This window comes from Rhodamnia argentea, chromosome 8 (assembly GCF_020921035.1).
Source record: "Rhodamnia argentea isolate NSW1041297 chromosome 8, ASM2092103v1, whole genome shotgun sequence".
NCBI classification, from domain to species: domain Eukaryota; kingdom Viridiplantae; phylum Streptophyta; class Magnoliopsida; order Myrtales; family Myrtaceae; genus Rhodamnia; species Rhodamnia argentea.
Genome location: NC_063157.1, coordinates 1571099 through 1596211, shown reverse-complemented (window position 1 = coordinate 1596211; position 25113 = coordinate 1571099). Strand labels below are relative to the sequence as shown.

Here is a 25113-nt window from a genome sequence, read left to right as displayed (position 1 = left end):
CATGCCAATTATTCACGTTTTAAGTTGCCCGAATTTACTCGGTATTCTCAATGATTCCAATTAGAACGTTGAACGAAAGAAATAGTTTTTAACGTAGATTGAGCGAATTCAATTACAATTGTTTATGCTGCAGAGAAGTGAAAGTAAAACAATAGCCATCATAATATCAAGCAACATGTTTCTGTCAGACAGGTATACTGCTGCTTCCGAATAACTGCTAATCAAAGAAGCTGTTTCAAGGGTCACAAATTTACAGAAAGAATCATCTTGAATAGCTGTGATTCCATTATAACATCACAAAGCTTCTTCTGAATTGTGCAGAGCAGTCTCCAGACATTCGCAGTAACACGTCAAAACCCGGCAATGACAGCTAAAAGAAAACAAAAATCACCATATACAGCAGCGCTTCGATATTGTGTCTTCAGCTTTCTTGTTCAATGATTCGACATTTTTAATGCCCTGAAAATCCAAAACTAAGTATCAAATATAATCCTTTAACAATGCACAGAAATGAACTGATAGAATTGTAATTCTTCAATCAGAAAACATCCGAAACAAAATGGGAAGAGGAAGAGATGAAACCACCATTGCCCAGTTGACTCTTTCTCGAGATGCGCCGCATGTTGAGCAACATGAACTGATTATCCTTCAGAGGCCAGCTTCTTGTTCAACTCCTTTTTATTCACCTGCAGTTAAGCATGATATATTGATAAACAAGCATTTACCACCTTCTTCAAGATGAGCACAGAATAACAGAAAAGCCATGCATACTGGCACCAAAAGAGCATTTGAGGAGGTTCACCTTTCCCATTGCATTGCGAGGGAGGGAGTCCCACAGGAACATTCTGGTTGGTAGCTGAAATAAACAATCAAGATTCCGGTCAAATTAAATATCAAGATTCCAGTCAGATTAAGATTTAAAAGCTAGAAATAGTCATAGTTACATTAAATTGTCCTCCTGCAACTTCAATAATATTCATATGAGGGTCATTCAAGTGCACTGGTTTAATACATCCAACAAAAGAAAGTGTTGCTTAACTCAATGACAAGTCTCAATAAATCAGTCATTCCCATTCCCCTCCCATTGATTTAATCCTTATACTGCAGCATTTGTGCAGTGTTTTAGAACTAAAAGTAAAGGAATGATCCCGTCATAAACCTTCATAAAGTTCAAGCATTTGGAACTTTGACAATAGATTGTAAAAAGAAAGTAAGGTGGCATGAACCTCAAACTGCAAGAAACTTAAGAAATATAATTATGACTTATGAACTGTATTCTGATAAGAGGACCACGCACTAGAAAGTTAGTCATAGCTTTTTTAACTACAAGTTTGTGTGGTGCGAGACTTGAAAGTGCACTCATTACTTTTTCCCAGATGCACCAGCAAAACATTTGATAATGAGGCTTTACCCAAAAAAAAAAAAAAACATTTGATAATGAGGCCTTTTGGTTTGAGTAGACTTGGCATACAAAGCAGATTCATAAGAATTTTTTACAACTAGATGAAGAATCTTCTTCAATTTTAAGAATCAAGTACCAGTTGAATTCATTATGTCTGCACAATGAATGGACAAACCTTGTATGGTGCAAGTCTATCCTTCGCCCACGTACTTAGTTCTTTCAGTGTTAAAGCAGGCTTCAATTCCTCCCCACCATTTTGCTTCAGTTCTGCCTCTGGCACAATTATTGCGCATACGGCTTCTCCATAATCTTTGTCCGGTAATCCCAACACACAGCACTCTGCTACAACAGGATGCTGCACAAACAGAAAGGTGCACCAGCCGTATATTAGAATTAGAGTCCAAAAGCTGCACATGTGAGAGAACACTACCAGAAGGAATGCTAACTTGCCTCCAAAAGAACTGCTTCAATTTCTAAGGCTGATAATTTGTATCCTCCAACCTTCATAATATCTGCGCTGGTTCCTGACAGAAGTTTGCAATTGTAGAATAATTTAAACACAGTACAAAATTTTCGTGAGTTGGAAACCAATATGAGTTGGCACCATTAATTGAATGTGAAATGACTTCTACAACGATGAAACAACACATCAACAGACTACTGTTAAAGGGCTTCAATAACTGAAAACTCCAGCCCATAGTGAGGGATTTCCCAGATGATACTGTTGTAGTAAACACCAGGGAAACAACTTCCGCATATAAATGTACTTACTTCCCAAAATGACATAGTACCCATCTTCATCCACTCTGACAGCATCTCCAGTTTTGAAAAATCCACCATCGATGAATGATTCCTTAGTTACCTAACAAGGATCAAATATATGTATCAGGAAAAGGACAATTTAAAAGGATCCCTTCAGGAAAATCCTCATTTTCGGGAAGCGGTACTGAGTTCTCCCAAAGCTAATTTTAGCCAATTTTTATCTTAATTAAGAAATATTCACTTGATAGTAGGGTTCTACTGATAAAATTTGTAATAGATAAAGCCTTTGTAGGAAATCTAGTTTTCCAGAGATGAAAGAATTTCATAGATATACCTGAGGGAGCTTCCAGTATTCCTTGAACAGTGAAGGGCTTCTGACACACAGCTCACCTTCACCAGGTGTTTCATTTCCACTTTCATCTTCTGCAATGATCTTGACCTATTGTAATTGCAACCTTCCAAATTAATAGACTCAACTAAAATTACCATATGATCTTCACTACCACATTAAACGAGCCACATCACTGACTAACCTCTACTCCAGGAAAAGGTTTGCCAACAGTGCCTCCCTTTCGAATGCCGTTAAAAGGATTAGATAATGCCATGACAAACTGCAAATGCCAAACCACATGCATGTTTATTAGACAATACATTTTGATTGGTTACTTCTATTTCGCATGAACGAAACAGAGAGCATGTGGAAAGTAGACATAGAATCTCGCTTACCTCAGTCATGCCATAGCGCTCCAAAAGGCAATGTCCTGTTATAGTTTCCCATTGTTGCATGACAGGATATGGTAATGCAGAGGAACCGCACATCTGAAGTTATGAAGGTGAAAGCAGAATCAGCAATATTTAAGTACTTACGAGAAAAAAATAGCATGTACATCTAAAAGAAAAGGTCTAATAACGTGCAACCATACCCATTCTAGTCATCTCTCTATTAACTTGAGAAAAAATCAACAGAATCCAAGGAAGACAACCAAGCAATCTCAGATTTGTGGATGAATTTCTCTACCACCTACCATAAGACGCAAATGGCTTGCTGCTGAAGCAGACTGAGCTTGTAGATCTGGGTCCATAGCTTCATAACCTTGTATCAATCGGGTGTACATAGTTGGGACCTATGAATTAAAAAGAATTGCAGTAGTAATATAACAGTGAATTTAAAAAACTAAAAGCACACAACTACAATAATTTCCCATTTATGAGACAAGGATTTATGCCACGAGTGGTACTGTTGGCCAGGTCAACCATTTCTCTAAGCATCTTGAGTATGCTACAATAGTGCCGGAACTTAATGGTGTTGACCGTGAAAAGATTATGACACATGCAGCCATTTTACTTGAATTAGTGTCATCTGCATCCAGCATACCACGACAGGCTGACATTTAGTTCTTTCAACAGTAAACTAGAGAGAGAGAGAGCATGAATAGGAAAAATAATATCAACAAACATAAATGGAGTCACACTTGCTTTGAATATGTAAAACTAGGAATCCACAGCATATTACTTTCTATTCTGACTTGTAGAGCCAGAAAATATTGCATTGTAAACATGAGGCAGGCTTACCCCGGTAAACACTGTTATAGCATCAGCAGCTTTACTTCCATCTGGATATGATTCACGCCATCTCTGCCAAATTGCCCTCACACTGAATTTTGGCATAAATTCCACCTTCAAAGTGCAGCCAGATTCAAATAGTTTGAGTTGGCGAAGCAAATCAAAAGAAGTGCTTTTATAAACAAAAAGTTTCCTCCAAGGACTGCAAAAGTAAAACAAGTAACAAAGATAAGAATATATTACCGAGGATCCAGCATAGAGGGGCGCAAGTAAAGCGTTGAAGAGTCCATGAACATGTATTGGCAGTTAAGAGAAAACACTCTTCGATAGATCATAATAGAGAAGGTAAAAAATATATGAGTACTGGTTTATCTAAAAAGCAACTTTAGAAGGCATTTCTTGGATATGATGTAGAGGTAGACAATGCAGAAACTGATCTGTAGACGTATATTCCCAGGCTTCCACCAAAGTTTTGACCTGAAATATGATTGTAAATGTCTCAAACAAACAGTCTTTTCCAAAAATACATAAACCATTCCTATTAAAAGGATTTCATTGATATGTTTCTATCTAGACTATAATAACAAAGAATTATATTATTATAACATAGCTTCGACCACCAACTGAAAGAAATTAAGTTACTTGCATTGATTTAGCTTCATCGGCACTTTTCTATTTTTGGTCGAGAAAATGCAAGATGACCTGAGTATGCTTTTGTGAGTAAAAATTTAAAAAAAATAAAAAGATGTACACGCTTCTTCAAAAATCTGGATGGACATCGTTGTTCTTGATGAAAAATTATCTTATGCAACCAAACGGAGTGCACATGCAACATCCATGAAAATGTGAAATCAAAATCTACTTGAATATTTTGTAAGAGCTGAAAGACAGTGTTCTAGAGGAAAGTGTATATGTCATAATATGTATGACAAAGGGATAATAACCTGAGCAGAGATGCTTTTGTGTGTATGCACAACTCCTTTAGGTTTTCCTGTTGTACCACTTGTATATACGATTAAAGCTGGATCCTCACCTGAACCATTGGGAACAACAGAGTTCATATAAGGACCAACCACCCATATCACTAAAGGAAAAGCAATTGATTCTAACAGCTAAACCACCTTCTCTCTCATGAGACTGAAAATTTTCCTGGAAAGTTTCATGTGTGCTTGTCTTAGATGAACTGCCTACAGGAGGAATTAGAGAACACTTGGCAGCAGTTTTAGCAGCAACATTTTGCATCAAATCGTGGTGATCCTCAGTACTCAATATCATAGAAACATCCTATAAATTACAGAGCCATCAGATACTTCTGCAAAGTTAACACAAAAAACAACATGCTTATGTACACATTTTACTAGAATCGCAGATAACAAGTAAACCAATTTGAAGATGTTTTAAAATTAATCTAAGGTAACAATTACTGCTTTTTAACATCTTCTTAATGCTCCTTTGAATTGGTAATTAGGGTCTTGATTGCAAAAGTCTTAGGCTGAGAAGCATGAACTCATTTTTTATAGAGAAAATACTGTTGCACCTAAGTAAAAGAAACTCCTATTGCCCCTTCGGATGTCCTGTTATGGAATAGAGGGATTCGACTCATACCGAATCATTTAGCACATGCAAGAGCTCGGCTTCAGGGTAGCTGAGTGCGAGCGGAACTGCCACACCTCCACTAAGCCAAGTTCCTAGCACTCCAGCAACAAATTCTGCCGAAGGTCTAGCTACAACTCCAATTCGAGCCCCGTTAAGACAACCATTTCTCCTTGGACCATCAATCTGATGACCAAAGTAAAAATTCATGAGAAGAAACTACAGCATATCGTCACATCAAAGAAGCCGGGACAGCGACAGAATCACACTTTCAGTGAATTGCTCTATAAATATTTATTTTTCAGCTGCTTCATTTACAATTAGCGAAGGTAAAAACATACTTTCAAGGTCCCTGGAAGACTATTATCCAAAATTCCAATAAGTAATAAACAAAAGGAATTGACCTAGCATACACATCCTGGTGCTTCAGAACTGATAATGTAGTGCGAGATCGCGAATTAGGTAAGCAAAGTCCATAAGCCATGAGAACGAGTGCTCACAGTTTTCAAATCCTCACTAGACAACAGTTTAGAGACATTGAATGCAGATGATATGAGTTGTAAGTAACTGTAGCTCTTCTGGTCGGCTCTAATGGCAATACTATCACGAGTTGAACATCCCTGCTTGACAGCTGCTTTGACTACCTCCATAAATGAACGGGAATGTGATGCTGGACAGCAAACACAAGCAAAACTGTTCAGTAAGACCAGGAAGGATGGAATACAGCAAGCAAAGAAAAACAAATAAATCAATTTATCTGCCATGCATACGTCATATGATTCCTGGAAATGACATAATATATTGGCCACTCTGACACTATAATAATTAAGAACTCATGCAAAGGTCTAAAATTACTGATGCTGGTAAATATGAACCCTTACACCAACAAAACACGTCGCATCTTCCAGTCTTGATAGAGGCGAAGAACTAGCAAAAACAAATCAAATTTCTCAATATACCCAATAACTTTTATGCAAGTACCTAACTTTTAGAGATAATTCAATTTCCTCCTGAGTTGATTGTGGTCTTCATGTCATCAAAAAATTTGATATGAAGGATTTGAAGGTACAATAACGAACCGAGGAATCTAAATAGAAAAACTACAGCAGGCAACGAAATCAAGGTTAACCGATGTGGTCAATGTAAAAAAAATGGACTAATCGACAAGACATCAACAAAAGTAAAATAAAACTGCTTTTCATCCCAACCCCACACCACACCACCCCCCACCCACACCCCCCCCGATTTCACTCGTCAACACTGATCTTAAGACAACAGATCAAACAACAGACGGTTTTCCACGAATCACCATTACCGCCATCTCATCAAAAGGTGACCAGCCATTCTGATTTACATGCATCTTCACACAATTGAATCTATTACATATTATTAGCCCCTAGTTCACCACAAAATAAAAAAATAGTATCACCTGAACAGGCATTACGAAACGTCACAATGGCTTTCTCATTTCATCAAACACAAGACGTCCCAGAAACCGAATCTTCTCTTTTCTTTTCTTTTTCGGTCGTAGACAATCAAATTCTATGAACAAACAAATAAGCGCAGACGACAAATCGAAAGGTCACTTACTTGAGGCAAAGCGAGACTGAGAGGAACCAGAATGCCGATACCAAGGATGAGATAGCCTCCACTCTTTAAATGATGATGAAGAAGAAGAAGAATATTGGTGGCATAAGCGACGGACTTGTATGGGTTTCAGAAAGTAGTGGTTGAGAGTCTTTAATGGGGACCTCATGTAGGTGGGTATGGTGAGAAATCTAATTAATAGGCAAATTTAAGTCTCTGGGTCTCGTGGTGGGTTCTTGTGACGCCTTCTGTTCTGGTTAGGTGATCTTGCTATGACTATTTTACTCTCATGCATGACAACGGACCATGATAGTTTGGAAAAGCTCTGTTTCTGCGCTTATTGAGGGAAGAAGACAATATGGGGCGTCTGAACCCTAAAAAGGAACGAGCTTTTGAAGTCTGGCATGCAAAATCCTTTCTTTTGGAATTGCGGGTAACGATGGAGCGTTCAAGATGGGAAGTCTAAGCAGCAGATACAGGGGCTATTGCTTGACGGGTAGATTGATTCTCTCTCTCTTTTTCACTAAACTTTGCCAGGTGTTGCGGCTATATTAAATTCAACTCTTCGGTCGGATCAAAGGCGGACTGTCAACGTCAAATTTAGGAAATTTGCAAACATTCTTTACGTCTTGATTGCAATTAATTGCGCCAATAAAAGTCGAATCTTTCGTCGAAAATCCTAATTGTTTTACCAGTGAGTTGGTTAACTGACGAGGACTCTGTGTAAAGTTTGGATGGCACGGTTGAGATTGGAGATACGGTAAAAGTTGCACCGAAAAAGTTGTTTAGGAGGACTTTCTAGGAAGTTTCCGTTGAGGGTGAAATGCTGGAGCTTCTGCTTCTTGGATTCTAAGGTCATGTCAGAAACATCGGTGGGCTTCAAGGGTTCTCGCAATTAAGGGGGCAATGAGAAGATCTGGCCCGTGGGTTCGGAATGATCGAACAGTTGGGAGGTCGTGACGTATATATGGACCCAAGGGCCTTTCAACCGTTCTAAGGATTCAATGGGCTCTGATTGTGTCTTCCGGTCGTACAGATGTAGATTGACTCCATGGCCACAAACATCTGAAAAGGGTGCATTGTCTGAGATCCTTGTCATCTGAAACTTCTTAAAAGTTGCAACCTTCAATGTTGATGCCACTGAAGGAGTAGGCTGGGTCACCTCATAAGCATGTTCTGATGAGTTGAAAGTACGAAAAACGAAGCTAAAATTGGTTCTCAAAAAGAGAAATGCCTCCCATTCGCAACCAAGCGGGCGCTCCGTGGTGTTTGAGTGCTTTTCAGATCTAATGGCGATTCCTAAGCTATCAGATGGCTTGAGGAACCTGGCTTCCGTTGGCCAGTCACTAGATCCATACGCTCCATATCTGACTGGGTTTATAATTACTCTTTCGGTATTCTCAGCCAATGAATCAAAAGGATACTCTTAAGTAACTCAGACATTTGCTTATATTGGAAGAGAATGCCTACTGATCTGTACCCATTATTTCCAAGGACGGGGGAAGAGAAGGAAATAGGATGTAATGTTCAGCATGCTCAATCTTCAAATTCCAAACATGACCACACAACAAATCATATAGACAAGGAAAATATTGGAAACTAGCTCTGTTCTGACTATAGATTCTTCACTTCTTCATGGCTTGATATGGAGGAGGAACCTTCATTTGATGATCAGGGTACTCAGTCCCCCTTTGCTCGGCAAGTACACCATTCCATCCTGCAAATACAATTTACAAAATTTGACATGAGTTGGATAGCAGTGAACCTATGTAAGTTGATCCTAGCTTGTTAATGCCAATTACTCAAACTTATAATATCCATCACTCAGCTTTGCAGTTGAGGACCAGATTGACTGAGCATGAATGAACTTAAAGGGACCCTGTTTCAAGTTGTGTTTTGCAAAACTTTGGAGTAGTTACTATGCCAGTGATGATGTCCAAGTTCAGTTCTGAAAGCATCCAAAAATTACCTGCTGCTCTTATTTCAAGCTATGAATGGAAAGATCTAAATCAGCATCAGGTGACTAATCCAAAAACTTTAATTTCAAGCCTTGTCCTTTTCATGGTAAGAAATTCAACTCTAAAAGCCTAAACATGATTTTCTACTAAGCATTAGCCGATTTGATATGGAGTAAAAAGCCATATAAGCAAGTTTAGAGTTTTTTCCAGGTGGAAAAATATGACGGTAAAAAGTATCTCTTTCTCAGTAACTTAGCAAGTTTGTTCCTCAAATTTTTTTTGTCGTTTCATGACATACAACTGCAAAAAATTAAACCCAAATACAACTTTAATACTATAATCATCCCCCACATATAGCTTTCCTCTGTACTAAGATCCAAACCATGGCTTTTATCTTTTTATAAAGTAGTGGAAAATAACTATCCAAATTCATGGTGGCAAGATGCATATAAAATGTGTAGCAGAGAAACAAAAATGGAGTTGACAGGTACCAAGAGAAGGATCGAGTCCTTTATTCTTCAGTTCTCTGAATTCCTGGCACAGGGCACAATATGGACAGAAGATATGAGAAATCACATCACCGTATGGAGCTTCAACTAAATTGTATCTCCTCCTCAGTTTGCTTCTGTACTTTGAGCCCATAAGCCACTGAGTGCACAGAGCTGACATCATGAGGAGGTAAATGTAACTTCCCAGAGGACAAGCTGCAATTACCAGAAACTAGTCAGTGAATAAAGCTTACATTGCACATGTTTTGACCAACAACAATTGACACAGGACAGAAACAGGAGAAGAGAATGGAGGGAGACATAAGAAACTTCACATCTTCAACATAGAAGTGGATCTAATATGACAAGACGATGTTGCGTATATTGGTGTTTCGAGGATTAGAAAATATTAACAGGGAATTGCTATGAAAAAAATAAAGGAGGGCTTACTCATTTCTCCAGCATCTAGTACTTCTGAGATCTGCCCAAAGGTCGCATAAGGGAAACAAAATGTCATAAGAGCTGCAAAGAGTTGATTTGAAATCAGGTTAGATTGGAGTCAAGTTTTTATTTCTAATGACCATGAACCGTCACTCCAAATGCAAGTCGGTGAGAGTCTCGTGCAAAAAGAATGTGAGTAAGCTGTTCTTCGTGTTTTTATTGGCAATACAATTGTCAGCTGCTACTTCTGCAAAACCTCGTGCCGAATGGACTGGTCAGAGTTCCTTTTTCCCTCATAACTTGCCATATATGTCTTCTATCCTCTAATAGTTTGGTTAATGGCCTATGTTCTGACTTCATCAAATAAAAGTACTCCTTTAAGATACAGATGGAGATTAGAGATGATGATAGGAGAAATTTCTCCAGCTTTTATTATCTATGCTGACTTTCCCAATTTACTCAGTGAGAGCCATGTAATCATAATCACACCATTAGAGAAGATGGATTCTCTAACGCGAAGAATAACACTGTCAGAGGACACTAGCAATTTTTTGATGTGTTTTCCATAGGATGTTCATTGCAATCAAATAACTCTCACATGTCCAATAGCAATACCGTCTAACACTGGAACTGCCAACTTATCTTGAGAAAGGCCATAAGGAGTTGCTAGTGTATCTTGATGAACAACTGTGGAGGCTGAGCCAACCGCTGTACAGATACCACTTACTCGGATTCCCCTAGCCTACCCATTTCATAACCGAAGCACAAGCTCCAGCACAAGTTTAGAATGCCAATCACACCTTCCTCCTTCAAGAACTATATCAACTATTACTCAAATGTGAAGATTTTGAAGTGCTTGAAAAATTACCAGAGAAGTTGTCTCCTCCAAAAACTTTTAGCAGAAAAACCAAGCCATTCAAGACAAGTGCTAAGAGTTGATGAAGTATGTACGGACTTCACTAATTGGAATCAGTTAATGTTGATACCATTCATCTTGTGCTCGTGGCAGTCGAATAAGCCTGTGCTCCATGGATTTCCGCTGTCATCTGCTCGAAGGTTTGACGAATTTTTGCAAATAAGCTCGCCAGCTTTAGGATCACCTCCATTCTCAGTTGTTTTGTCCTTGTCCATTCCACCAGGCAATGTCTGTTCTTCTTCTTGCAGCTAAAATTGCTCAAAAGGTCTGTGTACCTGTTTATGAAAACGCCCAACTCTTTAAAGTCAACCTCATCTTTAATGTGAACCACATACCAGTGGAACTCTCTGCTAACATTTCCTAGCAGCCATTTTTGACTAACTCATTATTTTACTAACATGAATTGTTAATTTTTCAGCGGAACTTCCAAGAACTATGTTTGCAACAACTCTCATGTGGCTCTGTTGCATTATTAACCATCAAATGAAGGGCAAGGCGACTACCTACACCTAGCCATTCATCGTAGAAAAGCCTTGCGTGTTGATTGTATGCTTGATTAAAGAAATAGGGCCATCATTCAAAGATGATAAGAATTACCTCCAATTAGTCAAGCAACATGATGTTAACATCCCTTACAAAAGTTAGTAATATACAGAGTCACAACACAGGGTACAGGTACGAACTTCGACATCTTCACCTTTGTTCCCTTAAGTCTAGTATTTTCTGAGAAGTTAGACTATGAATTAGTATTCAACCAAAAAAAACCAGACTATGTATTATTATGTAGTCGCCATGCAAGTGCTCACCATATACATGATCAGAAGTCACACGATCTGCCTGACCAGACAAACCCAGCCAAAATAGCAGATACCCAGAAAATATTTACAAGGTGTCGGGTTGAGAAAAATGAAGCTGGGAAAATTTTCATGTCTCCAATGCCATTCCGCATACACCTATACAACACAATCAGTTCTCAGGCCTCACGAGATTCAAGAACCGTTGCCCCATAGATGCTCTCGCCCGGCCAATCCATACGAAAGAGCTAACACATCTGGGATATGTTTGACTCTTCTTGGACTTAAAGGGAGACAACTTGTGACGCTTTGATTTGCAGTTGACTAGCACTCAGCAATTTCCTTGAATAAATATATAGATCACTTTCCTGAAGATACTTCCTCCACATGACCAAAGAATTACCATCGCCGGGCCACACACGAATTCTTGCTGAATGCCATACCCCAAATTTACTAGGAAACCTACGTTTGTTCCCCAAATTAGAGATATTGGATTTGTGGGATGTAATCATGCACCCACTGAAACGATGCTTATCTTCGGCTCCAGCACTTCAAATGAATATTCTGGAATTGCTCTCGATAAACATCTCATTTTCCGGTCAATATTTTGAACTCTATCGGCAAGATAATTCCATTATCCTGCAAATTTGGTCCAGCACAGTCTTCACAATGATCCAATGCTCTCCCGATTCGAGTGATGCTCTTCTAGGCAATAAATGTCATGCTGTGAAATTGTACGGACCTCTGGCCGTGGTTACCAGCAGTCACCACAAGAACAACTTCCATTCTTGAAATGATGGTAGCGATTCACATCTCTAATGGTGATCTCCCTGTCTGTGACTTTCGAGATAAATTTAATGGCGACATGGCAGTCCTCGCACACTCGGAGATTCTTGGTTATTAGAAGCCTATACCCAGGTGGAGTAGTAATGAGTCCAAATGCAATTGCTAGCCTCTCGCTGTGACTGCATATCATATGAGTTTTCTCATCATCCTCTACATCATGGAAAACAGGTACAGTATCTGGGACATAGCCAGCTTCTTTAATCAATCCTTCTACCCTCTTCAGTTCAGCATAAATTTCATCATACATGGGATGGGAAGTGTCTCCTGTAAGAAACGAGTGGACTTGGTTTTTCACTTCAATCCAGCTATATGCAACACTTTTCTTGATTCCCCTGTTTGTCATTGAGTTTCTGAGATTCACTACTTTTCCCCATTTCCCTGCCTGAGCATATATATTAGATAAAATCACATAGTTGCCAGCATCATCAGGTTCCAGTTCGATCAGCTTCTCTAGAGCTAGTTCAGCTAACTCCATTTCGCCATGAATTTTACATGAATTCAGTAGAGCACCCCACACACCAGAATCAGGAATTACTTTCATTTGCCTTATGAGGTTCCGTGCTTCATCCAATCGACCGCAGTGACCAAGGAGATCAACCATGCAAGTGTAATGCTGGACTGTTGGTTCTATATTATAATTCCTCTCCATCAACTCAAAGAACTTCCAACCTTCATTGAGCAAGCCACCATGGCTGCAAGCAGTCAGTACACCAACAAAAGTAATGTAATCAGGGAAAGATTGTTCTCGCATTTCTTCAAATAAATTCAATGCTTCTGCGGCATAACCGTGCATGGCGTACCCACTAATCATGGCATTCCACGAGACAACGTCTCTACCCTTAAGAAGCCCAAACAAAGTCCTGGCTACCTTGACTGAACCGCACTTAGCATACATATGTACAAAAGCAGTTTTCACCCTGTCATTAGAGTCAAAACCACATCTCCAACTCAAACCGTGCAGCTCCCTTCCTTGGGGAAGAACAGCAATGTCAGCTGAAGCTGATATTGTAGTGACAAGTGTGCCTTCACTTGCCCTTATTCCTGCCAACGCCATTTCACGGCACAAAGCAAGTGACTCATATGAGCAACCATTGTGGGAGTAGGCGGCAAGCATTGAATTCCACAATATCACATCTCTTTCGAGAATCACGTCAAAAACTGCACGAGCATCCTCCACACAACCACACTTCGCATACATGTCAATCAGTGCTGCACCCACAAAAGCATCCTTTTCCCACACAGTATTCTTAACATGCTCATGAATCTCTCTCCCCAGTTCAATTGCAGAAAGTGCTGAGCATGCTTTGAGCACAAAGGGAAACGTATAGTTATCAGGCACGAGCGCATGTTCAAGCATTTGGTAGTAAAGCATTGTTGCAGCCTCGTAAGGCCCATTCCATGCGTAGCCCCTAATCAAGATATTCCAAAGAAAATTGTTTCTCTTGGGGATTCTATCAAACAGGAGGTGGGCATGACGCAAGGCGTTGCAATCACAGTAAAGATGGACCAATCTGGTCGCTATGCTGGGATCAAACCCCAGTCCGAGCAAGTACAAGTGGGCATGAAGTTGTTTGCCAGGACCCAACGCATTTTGGGCGATGCAAGACTTTAAGAGATTAATGTAATATGAGTACGTTGAGCCACTGATGGAACCATTTTGTGCTTTACGGGTTTTCGGGCTTGACTTGTGAGGAGATGTCGAGGAGGGAATTGAGCCATTCGATGATTGAATTTCGAGAGCAGAGAGCGAGCTGAAGAAGGTGAATCGGACCAGAGAAGCGACTGAAGATGAGGTTTTCTTCAAGCTTGCCATGCTGTTCCTTCCCATTCGCTGTGTCGAAAAGGAATGGGAGATAAAAAAGCTTGAAACTTTGGGTAAATACCGATCGGCTTTTGATGATTTCAGACAGAGTGATGAACTGATGAAGCCGTTACCTCTGGAGATCAACGGCAAGAACTTGACTAAAATTTCAAGAATGGCCAGCTCGGTTCTTGGCGGGAAAAATCTCAACTACAATTCGCGAGGCAGCCATGTTTGTCGGGGAAAAATTAACGCAGGAACTTCACAAAATGAACTTATAAACCGAATGGCTCGCTAAATAGGTGAATATGACTCACGTATTGAACTATTCGCCTAAACCTTGGTACGACAAATTGCGTTTACCAAATGACAAAACGGCGGAACAAAACAACCATATGCGACATCCGACTTGCTTGTCGGGGTCGACGTTGCACTTTTAGAATCTAGAGTTAGAGAGAGCGAGTTCCAAACTCATCCTCTCTAATTGCCAAAAAAGTCCTAAAATTATTATATTTTTGCTAATTCAGTCTCAAGTCTTTTAATTTTTCTCACTCAGTCCTAAACCTTTTGTATTATTGCCAATTTAGTCATAAAAAAAAATTTTGTGTCAATTTAGCCCTAAACCATTTACATTTTGGTCAATTCAATCCATCCAACCAACTTTGGCCGACTGGCGTTGACGTGAACCCAAAGACGCCGATGGGTAATTTTTAGTAGTATTTTAATATTTTCATTTTTTATTTTCAGTTCATGTCCTTTTTTTTTTTCATTGCTCATCTTCTTTCTCCATCTTTGGCGACCGGCCGGAGTTGAAGGCCGGTAAGGACCAATCCGGCCACTAGCGTTGCCGCCGGTGGACGAGGCTAAGCCATCCCATGGTTGGGCGAGTTCGGCCTCGCCTAACGATGACAACGGCCGAGCCTTGCCATCGCTCGGTTCGACCTCACCCAGCAAAGGCGATGACGGAGCCTCGCACACCACCGGCCATACTGAAATTGTGGTGATACCATCCTTTTTCCTAACAAGGAAAAAAAAACTCGTTTTGAAGTTACGATGACTTTAGGGTTTTCGCAGGTTCTTAGTCGCATGATTCTACTCTTTGATTTTGCAATGTTAAGGGCTTAGGTGTGCTTGGTTCAGCATTTTCAAGGGGCTTTGGGCTTGGGAAAATGCCAAGGTGTTTGGCAAGTTTTTTGAAAGGGCATTGTGCCAAATGCCAACCTTGAAAAAGCTAAAAGCACAATGCTGGCAGTAGGGACCAGTATTGGGTTTTTAACATTTTCGAAATACTAAAGGCCCATTAATAAAAATTAACTAGTTACCTATTTTGCCCTCAAAACTTTACTGAAAATCCATTTTTTACCCTCATTTAGAATTGAAACCTTAGCCTAGTAAGTTTTGTTCATCTTCTACGTGCAACTATTGTTCATCTTCTTTGAGGGGTCCGCGAAGGGCGATGAGGGCCAACGAAGGGTCCCGAAGAGTGGCGAATGGCAGAGAGGGCCGGTGACGACCTCCCGGGGTCCGCGACCCCCGGTGGTCGCCGCCGCGGCCCTCGTCGGGGTTTGGCCGACCCCGGGCGACCTCGTTCGACGACTGCCAGTGCCAAAATATGGCTCGTCAACGGCCGGGCCCCTTTGCCGGCTAGTTGTGGTTTTGATTTTTTTTTTTTTTGGAAAAAAAAGAAATAAATAGAAAAAAAAATGTAGCCAAATGACCCTCGCAAATTTTTCTTTTTTTGCCAAACTACTTAGCCCAAAGTTGCATTTCAAAGTATTTTTTACCAAACACCACTTGCATTTCCTCAAAGCTACTTAGGCTAAAGATATTTATATTTGCTCAAAGCTCATTTGCAAAACCGAACCAAATGTAGCCTTAATCAGTTAAGCTAAAGGTGATGCACCGCGACTTGTCCTTTGCAGGACAACATGTGGGCTGGGAGGCTTGACTGTCGCTAATTCTAGGCGAGGCACGGTCGTCACCGTGGCTGGGTGTCAGCATCGCCCAAATCTGGTTCGGCCGAGCCTCGCTCAACCATGGGGTTGCTCGGCCTTATCGGGCTCATCCATCGACGGAGCGCCAATGGCCGGCAAGCCTCGGCGACCTTTGACTCCATCCAGCCGCTGAAGATGGAGGAAGAAGATGAGCAGTTAAAAAAAAGCGGGGGCAAATACCAATAAGATGAATAGTAAAACGAAAAAGAAAGGAAACAAAAAAAAAATTGAAAAAACATCAAAATATTATTAAAAATTGCTCCTTCAGCACCAGTCGGATGCATGTAAACGCCGGTCGGCTAAAGTTAACCGGATGGACTAAACTGATATAAATACAAAAAAATTACAATTGAATTGGTACAAAAAAAATTTAAAAATGAATGGATACAAACAAGAAAAATTTAAGGCTGAATTGCCAAAATTAAATAATTTAAAACTAAATTGACAAAAATATAATAAATTTAAGAAATTTTTGACAATTTTCCCCATCATCGGAATCTCCGATCTGTGCAAATTTTACATCAAACAGTGGAGAGGCGTTGAGCGATGCGGTTGCGGTGCGGCATTCATTAGTGTTAGGAGCCGGTTATTCTTGTCCATCCATAACATGATACCAGATTGAGGTCTAATGTCCATTCAGTTCCAGCATACAGAACGAAAAATATGCAGAACTACGTGCGGCACCACATTTCTAACATCCCCCTCTCTTCACGGGCATCGGATAAAACTCTCGTTTCAGCATTTTTCTCGGCAAAATCACAAGAACACTGACGAAATGATACTACATTTGTGCCCAGGTCTCATGCACAGACAAGCACAACCAGTTCAAACTAAATGAAAAGTTTAATGATATGAGAAAGAGAGAGATTATCGAGAAAAAACCGTGAGCAGAATACCGATACAGGCTTCCCAAGGAACAAAATGCGTTCAGGACATTATATAGTTTTCATGCTCCACTTGACATCGATACTTCTTCACCATCAACTTCTACAACCAAATGACAGCAATTAAGGCTCGTGTAACCAGTGAAATAGGGATACAGCCAAAGAAAGTTTCTATTTTTGAGACCCTTCGATCATCCTCCAGCACACATGATGATACAGTTCACTGTCCCAAGATGTCTGAGATGGACTTCTTGATGCTTTGGAAAAGCTCTTCCCTGATAAAAATATAGCAATCAAGTTGAGAAGTAAGAAGCTACCCGTTCCGTGATAAGTTTTCCGTTGGATTTATTGACATATATCGAGAAAAAATGGAAAATGGGAAAGAGAATCTTAATGACAAGCAAACAGATAGTGGTCGCTGGAAATGGGCTTACCGATCAGGTTTGAATAAGAGATAGCGATATGTAAACCACTGAAACAAACAGAGAAGAAGTTTTAGTTAGAACATAGACAGAAGATAGAACTTGACCATTATGATAAAACCATTAACCACAGTAGCCAAGGCAGCGAGGAAAAGCAAAGGAAAATTTGAAGTTCGCGACATATTTGGAATGAAGTAATGGTTGAAACATTCAAAATCATCTCTTCATCATCAAATTGCAACATCCAATGACAATACATATTCTAAAACTCACCGCTGAAAACAGTATCCCAATGAATTCCAGTGCACTTGGTAAAAGTGGCAACTTGTCAATGGCCTGCAGAGTGCATGTATATCAAGTCAAGAATAAAGAGCTTTGAGTATCTGATAAGCCAATGAAGAGTATAGTGTATGTCTGAATCTGAGTGCATTGCATCAGGTAATACAAATCTTTTAAAAGAATCTCTTGCGGAAAAACATGAGAACATAATTAGAAATTCCAGTTCGATTAGTTTCTCTAATGGTACCCACAGCATATTTGAAACTGAGATTGTGCACCTTCGGATGAACAAAGAGGAGGTCCTCTTTTGTGGATTTTCAAACTCTATGCATTTCCGTACACAAGCCAACAACAATCAGTAGTCGTGATGTTATCGAATGACAGTGTCTAAGTTACACCAAAGCCAGGACAATAACCTTGGTAATTTAATTTTATGTATTTTTTTTAACAGAAAAAATGACATCAATTGTATATGTGCCAAAGTCTTGTTAAACATCTCAACTCTCAAGCCAAGTCTCTAATGTTGGATCAAATAACCAAAGCAATGTAGAATACCGTTACAAGATTCGCAGACGCCCAGAGAGCCACTACACCTGCAAACCCCAAGCCAATAATAGCCAAGCGATCCTCAGACTTATCCCACTGTCCAGACAAATTAATATCAAATCAGAAAGGAAAATATGATCACATTTTGTCCAGTGGCCTTGGAAATGCGGAAGTAGTATGTTAGAAATTCCAAAGGTGCCGACTAAAAGAATTTACCAGAAGACATGCTGATGGAACCAGGTATCGACTAAGACACCAAACTGAAATGCTGATGGAAATAATATGTTGGACAAAAGTTTCAAAGACAGGCAAATAACACCTTGGAGATGCAATTCATTTTGCGAGAAAACCCTCTATTTCCACAGATAAAGATTGCACTTACATTCCTAACTAAGGACATAATTCTGAAACCAGTAGAACACACATGAAATTGCATCTTTGTACAGGGTACCCCGTAACTTGGCTTAAACAATGTCCACTGTACAAAACAAAAAGGGGGAGGAGTAACTTACCACATTTTGCACAGACTTGACAATGCTTAGGGAGGTGGACGAATCGGAGCTTTCGCCTGTAGCCTTCACTACAACAGCAAGACGATTTCCTCTTTCTACCAAAACACCCAAAATAAAAAAAGAAAAAATCATACATTAAGTAACAGCATCACTGATTGTATCTAACCGCGAAATATGAGGTCTCTAAATGTGAGGGAGCAAATTCATCTGTACACAAAACGTAAACCTCTACCAACCCCACAAACCACACCACACCCCCCCTTCTTCCCAACCCAAAAAAAAAAAAAAATGCCCAGTTTTGACTGGGAGTTGCAGCACATTTGCAATTCTATCATGAACCTTCTTTTCCACTTGGGGCTTGTAGTCTTAGTCCATATACTTGGCAGCCAGAAAGGCATGCTGTCATATGAGCTATAGTTCTACCACAATATGGACTCCATTCCAATCGCATAAGTTTCTTAAAAAGAATTCAAGTTTTTGCATTTAACCCTTCTTTCCTCGCAAGTTCAGACACTCAAATAGTGATAAAACGACTCAAAGTTTGGAACTTTACAATCAATCCACGATAATAGATAGCACTGCACGCAAGGAGAACTCTTGATAAGCCTAGAACAAATACCAGACTGGAAAGATCTCGCAACTTTAGGCGTGGAGACTGAGAATGTGCCGACGGCTGTCAAGAGGGGCTGTGGCTTATGGTGGATGAGTGGTGCTGGGGGCAAGTTCGCCAGAATGGAAGCCATTTGCAACTCCGGCCAAGAATCGACTCAAAACACGAGAAAGAACTGAAAGAACCTTCTCTCTCGTGGAGTTCGCAATTGGGAGTGGCAAATGATCAAGAATTATGCACAAAGGTCCTGGCCTTTTCGATGCCCCTATAGAGAGAGAGAGAGAGGGTTATCAGCACCACAGAAATTTGAGAGCATGTTCCGGGTCGCTAGCTAGTGCGCAGATGGAAGGGAAAGTTCTGGAGGGGCGCGATTTTGTTGCACCCAGGTGCATTATAGACAAGTGCTACTCTCTGATAATTTATTTGGCTTAACCTGTGCTTAATCCTTTCTTGACTAATCACAGATTGCAAGATTAATTTCTCCAAATCATGCCGGTTTATATTCATCGCGAGATACTATTCTTGTGAATTATCAAATTTGCATCTGGCATTCCAATCTCAAATAATTCTCTTGTTCAAATTACTAGAGTCATACATGCTGTAAGTCTCGCTCTAGTGGTTCAACTTCAAGTATGGGTGCGCCACGACCGGTTTGCTACTAATAAAGATTTCATTGCTTTACTGGTTTTAACAAGATTTCAGGAAAGGATAGGCCTATCCTGCTTAGACACGTCGTGTCACCTCATAAATGGGACTTCAAATTTCTGCTCCAGGAAAAAACCCATTTCGCCACGTGTCCCTCTCCAAAAGCCTTGTAAAAGACTGCTTTTTGCTCTCTGGAGGCAACCGGAACGGGAAAGTTTGTTGTAATCGTTAGGAGCCAAGGACCAATTTGACAATGGCATCGCTAGCAGCCCTTGCCGCAGCACCACCGGCCACCATCAAGGGCCTTGCCGGAAGCTCACTCGCCGGGAAAAAGCTCCACCTCAAGCCTACCACCCAGAGCTTGAAACCCAAATCCTTAATGTGTGTATAAGATAAGTCACTTAGAGCATGGCTTAGCTTAGGATCATTAATGGTTGTAATGAGTGCATCAGATGATAAGTTATTCATAAGCCCTTGGGTCATCCTATATTCCACGCTTCAGTTTACTAATGAGCTGTGTGTACTAAGGAGACAAGTGAACTATAATTTCACGTGCAAATTATTTGAAAAATCCTAAATCATTGTTCATCGGCCAATTTAGACACAGCCATTTCAATTGTATTAATTTTTTTTTCGTTTTGATCAGAACTTTTTTCAATCGTGCTAATTTACCCTTAAATATTTTGACAATTTGTCAATTTAATCCAAATAAAAAGTTTAGGACTAAATTAACACATTTATAACTAAATAGGAAAATCGTCAAAAGGTTTTGGACTAAATTGACATAATTAAAATGTTTAGGATTAAATTGATTATCGAACAATAGGTTGAGAGTTTGTAGGATAGTTATCCCCTGTAATTGCTGATAACTGAGGGGCTTTGCTTGAGTAGGAGTGGTGCTGTGGTGGCAAAATATGGGGACAAGAGTGTCTACTTCGATTTGGAAGATTTGGGAAACACCACTGGGCAATGGGACTTGTACGGATCAGATGCACCTTCACCATACAACCCCCTTCAGGTCTGTATCATTTCTCTGTTTCTTGACCAGTTCATGCATTAGTTGAACGATGAGTTCTAAAATAGAGAAAAGAAAGAATGTTTTTTGCTTTTGAGGTGCTCATAATATTTGGAAGTGTCGATGAATAGCGATATGCTTTCGGAAGAAAGCAAGTTTATTATAAGAATCGCAGTACCGGAAGTAACCGGTCTATTGAAGTGGAGGAAAGTTGTCTCAAACTTACCACACCTATTAAGATTTTGGAGCATTGGTTTGAGTTAGATAGTTTGTGTATTATCTGTGCTGACATGATACTGCAGAGCAAATTCTCCGAGACATTCGCCCGTCCATTCACCAAGAGAGGGCTATTGCTCAAGTTCTTGATATTGGGAGGGGGTTCGACTCTTGCTTATTTCAGCGCCACGGCTTCTGGCAACATTCTGCCGATCAAGAAGGGTCCTCAACTTCCGCCGAAGTTGGGTCCTCGTGGCAAGATCTAATTCAGCTCACAAATCATCTCCGGAACAATCTTTAGTAAATATGTCATTCACTGGCTTTGAAAGTTGTAAGTACATTGAGGAAGTAGTAACTACAATGGAATCAATCTGAGGTTTCTCTTCCACTTTTATTTATTTGGATTTGAACATGTTAGGCATGTTCTTTCAGGCCCTAACTTGACAGTTCAGCAATCTGTTTATAGACTCTTGTTCATTGGAATCGCAGACATAATTTTGACCTATGCAAACCTTTATGAAGGCAATGAACAAATTAGAAGGAAAGACAGATTGGCAGCACCAAAGCTTTGCCTCCGCTGTAAGTTAGCATGTACAAGACACTCAGATTATTAGCCTTCTTCATCCTCCTCCTCCTTGATTACAGAAGGAAAAGAGTAGCATTAGCTAAGTACAATTCATGAGGGCGCGCGTGCAGGTCGTCCTTGTATCTTTGATTGTGATCTCTGTTCCTTGAAGCTATGAATTTTCCTCCCATAAATCTTCTCTTTCGCTTACCGTCCTTCCTAACCTTTCCTCTTCTATGGAAACTACCGCTAATGGCGTGACGTGGGGCTTCTTACACCGCCCAAGTTCTCGAGATATGAAACCTTCTTGTTGGCAGTCCTTAGGTTGGAGAGCTTATCCATGTGCTTCCCGTCACTGTCTTTAAGCAAATTATCAGCAGCTGTGTCTTTCTTTTCCTCGGCCTCTTGTTCATTCCACCCCATGAAGTCCAATAATGTCATTGAACTGGGTGCTTCTGACGAATTAAGCTTCTCTATCTCCTCTCGAGCGTTGAACTTCTGTGTCCCTGTCAGTGATGGACAATCTCTTAGAGGGTTCCTCTTAAGTGGTGCTTGCGATGGATTCTGTGCAACATAATCGGCATGGAGGACATCTTCGATTCTGGACAACACTGTGAAGGCCAGGCTCTCCAGTATCCTTGAATAGCTCTCTAGGATAGCCTGTCCAACATCCTACAGAGCATTGTCGTTACGGATTAGTTTCAAAACAGCCAATAATTCTAGTGCCTTAAGTCCATTTCCAGAAGACAGGTGAATTTACGGTTAAGGTGGCTGATCACTTACCCGGTTGTATTGGATTTTGCTAATGTCCAGTGATGATTGAGAAATTCCCGGAAACCGTTGCTTGAGGAGGAGCAAAATTGTCTCTGCTCTCTCTTCGAAAAGCTCCCTCTTCTCCATGCTCACAGCCGATCCCCAAGATGATTTGCTGTCCTTGTTGTTCATCTTCCTCTTCCATATTATGATTGAGGCCTCGATCTTGTTCTTGAGGTCTAGGATTTTGTGTTCAGACGACATGTCCACTGCACAGAGGAACTGATCGGGATCAAAGTATTCGTCCGTTATGTGCTTGTAGAGGGAGTCTCCAAGGCTTGCTCTTCCATTCTGATGACCAGAGGAAAATTGCAGGTCAAGAATTGAAAGCTGTTAAAAAAGAGAGAGAGAGAGAGAGAGAGAGAGAGAGAGACTACTTTCAAGCTATGCTTTTGTGGGACTCGTCCTTTCCATTACCTTAGGTAGAGATTCAATGTAATTTTCAGGTATCTCCATTTCTGATAAGACTTGCGCATTTATTGCCATAGCCGCTTTCAGGACCTGGTTTACAGAATCCTTTTGAAACTGGATCCATTTCCTTGACATTTCCGAGAGACCGTTGGGCGGCACTTTTACCGTGGGCAACCACCACTTCTTCGAATCTCCTTTCTCCGAGTCCTTCTCGTCCTTCTTTACATAGTAGAATTCATTTTGGTCTTTGAAGTTGTCCAAACAATCCTGATGACGTAGAAATTTATTGCAAGTCATGGCTGATAATCCCTTGTTAGGCATAATTAATAAGGAAAGGTAAAGTGTTACAGAGACTCACGATGAGCATCGCATCGAGCTTTCGCAAAGCAGGGATGTTCATGTGGAGATCGGTGCGTTGCCTCGTTGTCATAATCTGTTAAATTGACCAAGAGATAATTACACCGAGAAATGCGACGGAGAGATTAGGAAATTTCCAAGGGGAAAGGATTTTCATTTTTACCTCCATGTTCACCCCGTTGTTTTTCTGTTGAGAAGGAACCATTTCAACAATGTGATCTGTCACGGATAAGAGCCAGTCGATTTCCTTTTTCCACCTCGCTCTCGTTTCTGGGGCCATGGGCTCTAGCCGTTTCTGCTCGCCAAATGCAGAAGCTGCATTGTGCTTACAATGATCAGATTAGGCAAACATACAATCTTCACATGAGTTGTTTTGCGAAAAAAAGCCAAGGCACATGTGATTTAGGTTGAAAACTAGAGAATCATAGTATTAGACCAATTCCGATAGGTCCGTTGCTCAGCTGTTCGAGCTCATCTTGTTCCGCTGTTTCTCCAAGTTTAACTCTGGACTACTTGTTGGACACCTGAATCAATAAGAAAGATGAACGTACCAGCCAGATTTGTGATGGCATTCGACAAGGCCAAGGCCGAGGAAACGCCTTTTCCTCCACCAGACATATCCTCACCCAAGAGCAACTTCGCAAACCTTTCTTTCATCAAATCCATGTCTGAAACAAGACCGAGAAAAGGAATTACGATATTTAATTGTGATACCAAGATTTGTGACCGGTCCTACTGAAGAACATTCAACACTGACTTGCCTGAAGGTTGGTGCTTATCTTTAGGTTCGTCACGGGTTTGGCGTGATTTAGGGACCTTGGCTGTAGATTTATGGAGCGACCAACCAATCTGTTGCTGCTCCGCCGGGTTCTCGTTGTGAGGCCTCGCACCATAGCTCCTTGACATCGCCGTGTCATCGCCCGAGAGCTCTCCAGCGCATGAGCTATTGTCGGCACTCAAGCTCTTGACATGACGCCCCGGGTTGTCGTGCATATCCTGGAAACGGGAGAGCCTAGACCGGTAGTCCTCTTGCTCTTTTTCCAGGGCCCGCACCATCGTTGGTCAGAGCAGATTATACCGATCCCGATCAGCAGTCAACAACACAGGCGCAAGAGCATACGTACCCGGGTACCGAATAGGATCGGCCCCGACGTAATGTTGCTAAAGCTTCAATCAAGGAAGAAGGAGAGACATGGTTAATATTGTCTGGTTTGCTTGAGCGAGAGAGGGAAAAAAAAAGGGAAGAAGCCAACTCCAAAGTGTGATAGAAAGAGAGGGAGAGACAGAGAAAAGAATGTCAATAGAATCCAGTGAGTTAGGACAAAATCGTGTAAGGTGAATGTTGTTTTTCCTTTCTCTCCTTTCGGTAGGAATTTTAGGCGAATTCTAATTCTGGAGGCTCTTTGCTGTTGTGAACGTGAGGTGCATGTTTAGTGTAAGATGTAGTGCTCTTGTTCTACCTTTTACAGCTTTGCTTCTGAGAAAACAAATCTCAACCACCCAAAATCAATTACTCTCTCCCTCTCTCATTTTCTATATCTCATTGCATCGCTTTATAAGCGTCTTAGCCAATGTCATCTCAATCATTAATCATGTGAATCTCCGCTACGATGTAGCAAAGACTGTTTGATGAAATGCAACTCGCAATTCATCGAGGAAAAATGTTGGGTAGGTTCATAAATGCTATCAACTT

At 40.7% G+C, this 25113-nt stretch overlaps 6 protein-coding genes across 11 annotated transcripts; 1 reads left to right on the top strand and 5 right to left on the bottom strand.

The window, feature by feature from the left end:
- Positions 1–411: 411 nt before the first annotated feature.
- On the bottom strand, positions 412–7409 carry LOC115738123 (probable CoA ligase CCL8). Of its 2 annotated transcripts, none has more exons than XM_030670646.2 (18): positions 6911–7409; positions 5821–5990; positions 5333–5506; positions 4849–5011; positions 4672–4760; positions 4135–4204; positions 3971–4023; positions 3737–3841; positions 3190–3288; positions 2891–2983; positions 2698–2775; positions 2499–2603; positions 2174–2264; positions 1853–1926; positions 1578–1757; positions 803–856; positions 589–686; positions 412–461 (listed from the first exon to the last, which is right to left on the bottom strand). In XM_030670646.2, exons 1-17 carry the CDS (start codon positions 7074–7076, stop codon positions 642–644), a joined length of 1809 nt encoding a protein of 602 aa, XP_030526506.1. In that variant the 5' UTR covers positions 7077–7409; the 3' UTR covers positions 412–461; positions 589–641. The 2 variants fall into 2 exon arrangements, with proteins under 2 accessions (XP_030526506.1, XP_030526507.1); XM_030670647.2 differs by having other exon boundaries at positions 416–459; positions 586–686.
- Positions 7410–7857: 448 nt separating this feature from the next.
- Positions 7858–11594, bottom strand: LOC115738129 (protein PLANT CADMIUM RESISTANCE 8-like). 4 transcript variants are annotated; one of them, XM_030670660.2, is made up of 5 exons: positions 11517–11594; positions 10781–10985; positions 9804–9875; positions 9357–9569; positions 7858–8624 (listed from the first exon to the last, which is right to left on the bottom strand). In XM_030670660.2, the coding sequence occupies exons 2-5, from the start codon at positions 10923–10925 to the stop codon at positions 8533–8535; spliced, it is 522 nt and encodes a 173-aa protein (XP_030526520.1). In that variant the 5' UTR covers positions 10926–10985; positions 11517–11594; the 3' UTR covers positions 7858–8532. The 4 variants fall into 4 exon arrangements, with proteins under 4 accessions (XP_030526520.1, XP_048140675.1, XP_048140678.1 ...); XM_048284718.1 differs by lacking the exon at positions 11517–11594 and having other exon boundaries at positions 10781–11055; XM_048284720.1 differs by lacking the exons at positions 7858–8624; positions 11517–11594 and adding an exon at positions 8633–8855 and having other exon boundaries at positions 10781–11055.
- A 3-nt stretch (positions 11595–11597) lies between these two features.
- LOC115738122 (pentatricopeptide repeat-containing protein At4g21065-like) lies at positions 11598–14398 on the bottom strand. The gene has a single exon (XM_030670645.1). The coding sequence runs from the start codon at positions 14176–14178 to the stop codon at positions 12259–12261; it is 1920 nt and encodes a 639-aa protein (XP_030526505.1). The 5' UTR covers positions 14179–14398; the 3' UTR covers positions 11598–12258.
- Positions 14399–16916: 2518 nt separating this feature from the next.
- Positions 16917–19746, bottom strand: LOC115738130 (protein CURVATURE THYLAKOID 1C, chloroplastic). The gene is made up of 6 exons (XM_030670661.2): positions 19429–19746; positions 18789–18883; positions 18286–18372; positions 17725–17787; positions 17464–17501; positions 16917–17304 (listed from the first exon to the last, which is right to left on the bottom strand). Exons 1-6 carry the CDS (start codon positions 19529–19531, stop codon positions 17250–17252), a joined length of 441 nt encoding a protein of 146 aa, XP_030526521.1. The 5' UTR covers positions 19532–19746; the 3' UTR covers positions 16917–17249.
- A 452-nt stretch (positions 19747–20198) lies between these two features.
- Positions 20199–21659, top strand: LOC115738131 (photosystem I reaction center subunit VI-1, chloroplastic-like). 2 transcript variants are annotated; one of them, XM_030670663.2, is made up of 3 exons: positions 20199–20424; positions 20935–21061; positions 21361–21659. In XM_030670663.2, the coding sequence occupies exons 1-3, from the start codon at positions 20297–20299 to the stop codon at positions 21538–21540; spliced, it is 435 nt and encodes a 144-aa protein (XP_030526523.1). In that variant the 5' UTR covers positions 20199–20296; the 3' UTR covers positions 21541–21659. The 2 variants fall into 2 exon arrangements, with proteins under 2 accessions (XP_030526523.1, XP_030526522.1); XM_030670662.2 differs by having other exon boundaries at positions 20932–21061.
- Positions 21660–21889: 230 nt separating this feature from the next.
- LOC115738124 (rop guanine nucleotide exchange factor 12-like) lies at positions 21890–24933 on the bottom strand. Its single transcript, XM_030670648.2, has 7 exons — positions 24182–24933; positions 23972–24088; positions 23584–23735; positions 23422–23496; positions 23070–23330; positions 22623–22943; positions 21890–22511 (listed from the first exon to the last, which is right to left on the bottom strand). Exons 1-7 carry the CDS (start codon positions 24474–24476, stop codon positions 22089–22091), a joined length of 1644 nt encoding a protein of 547 aa, XP_030526508.1. The 5' UTR covers positions 24477–24933; the 3' UTR covers positions 21890–22088.
- Between the last annotated feature and the right edge of the window lie 180 nt (positions 24934–25113).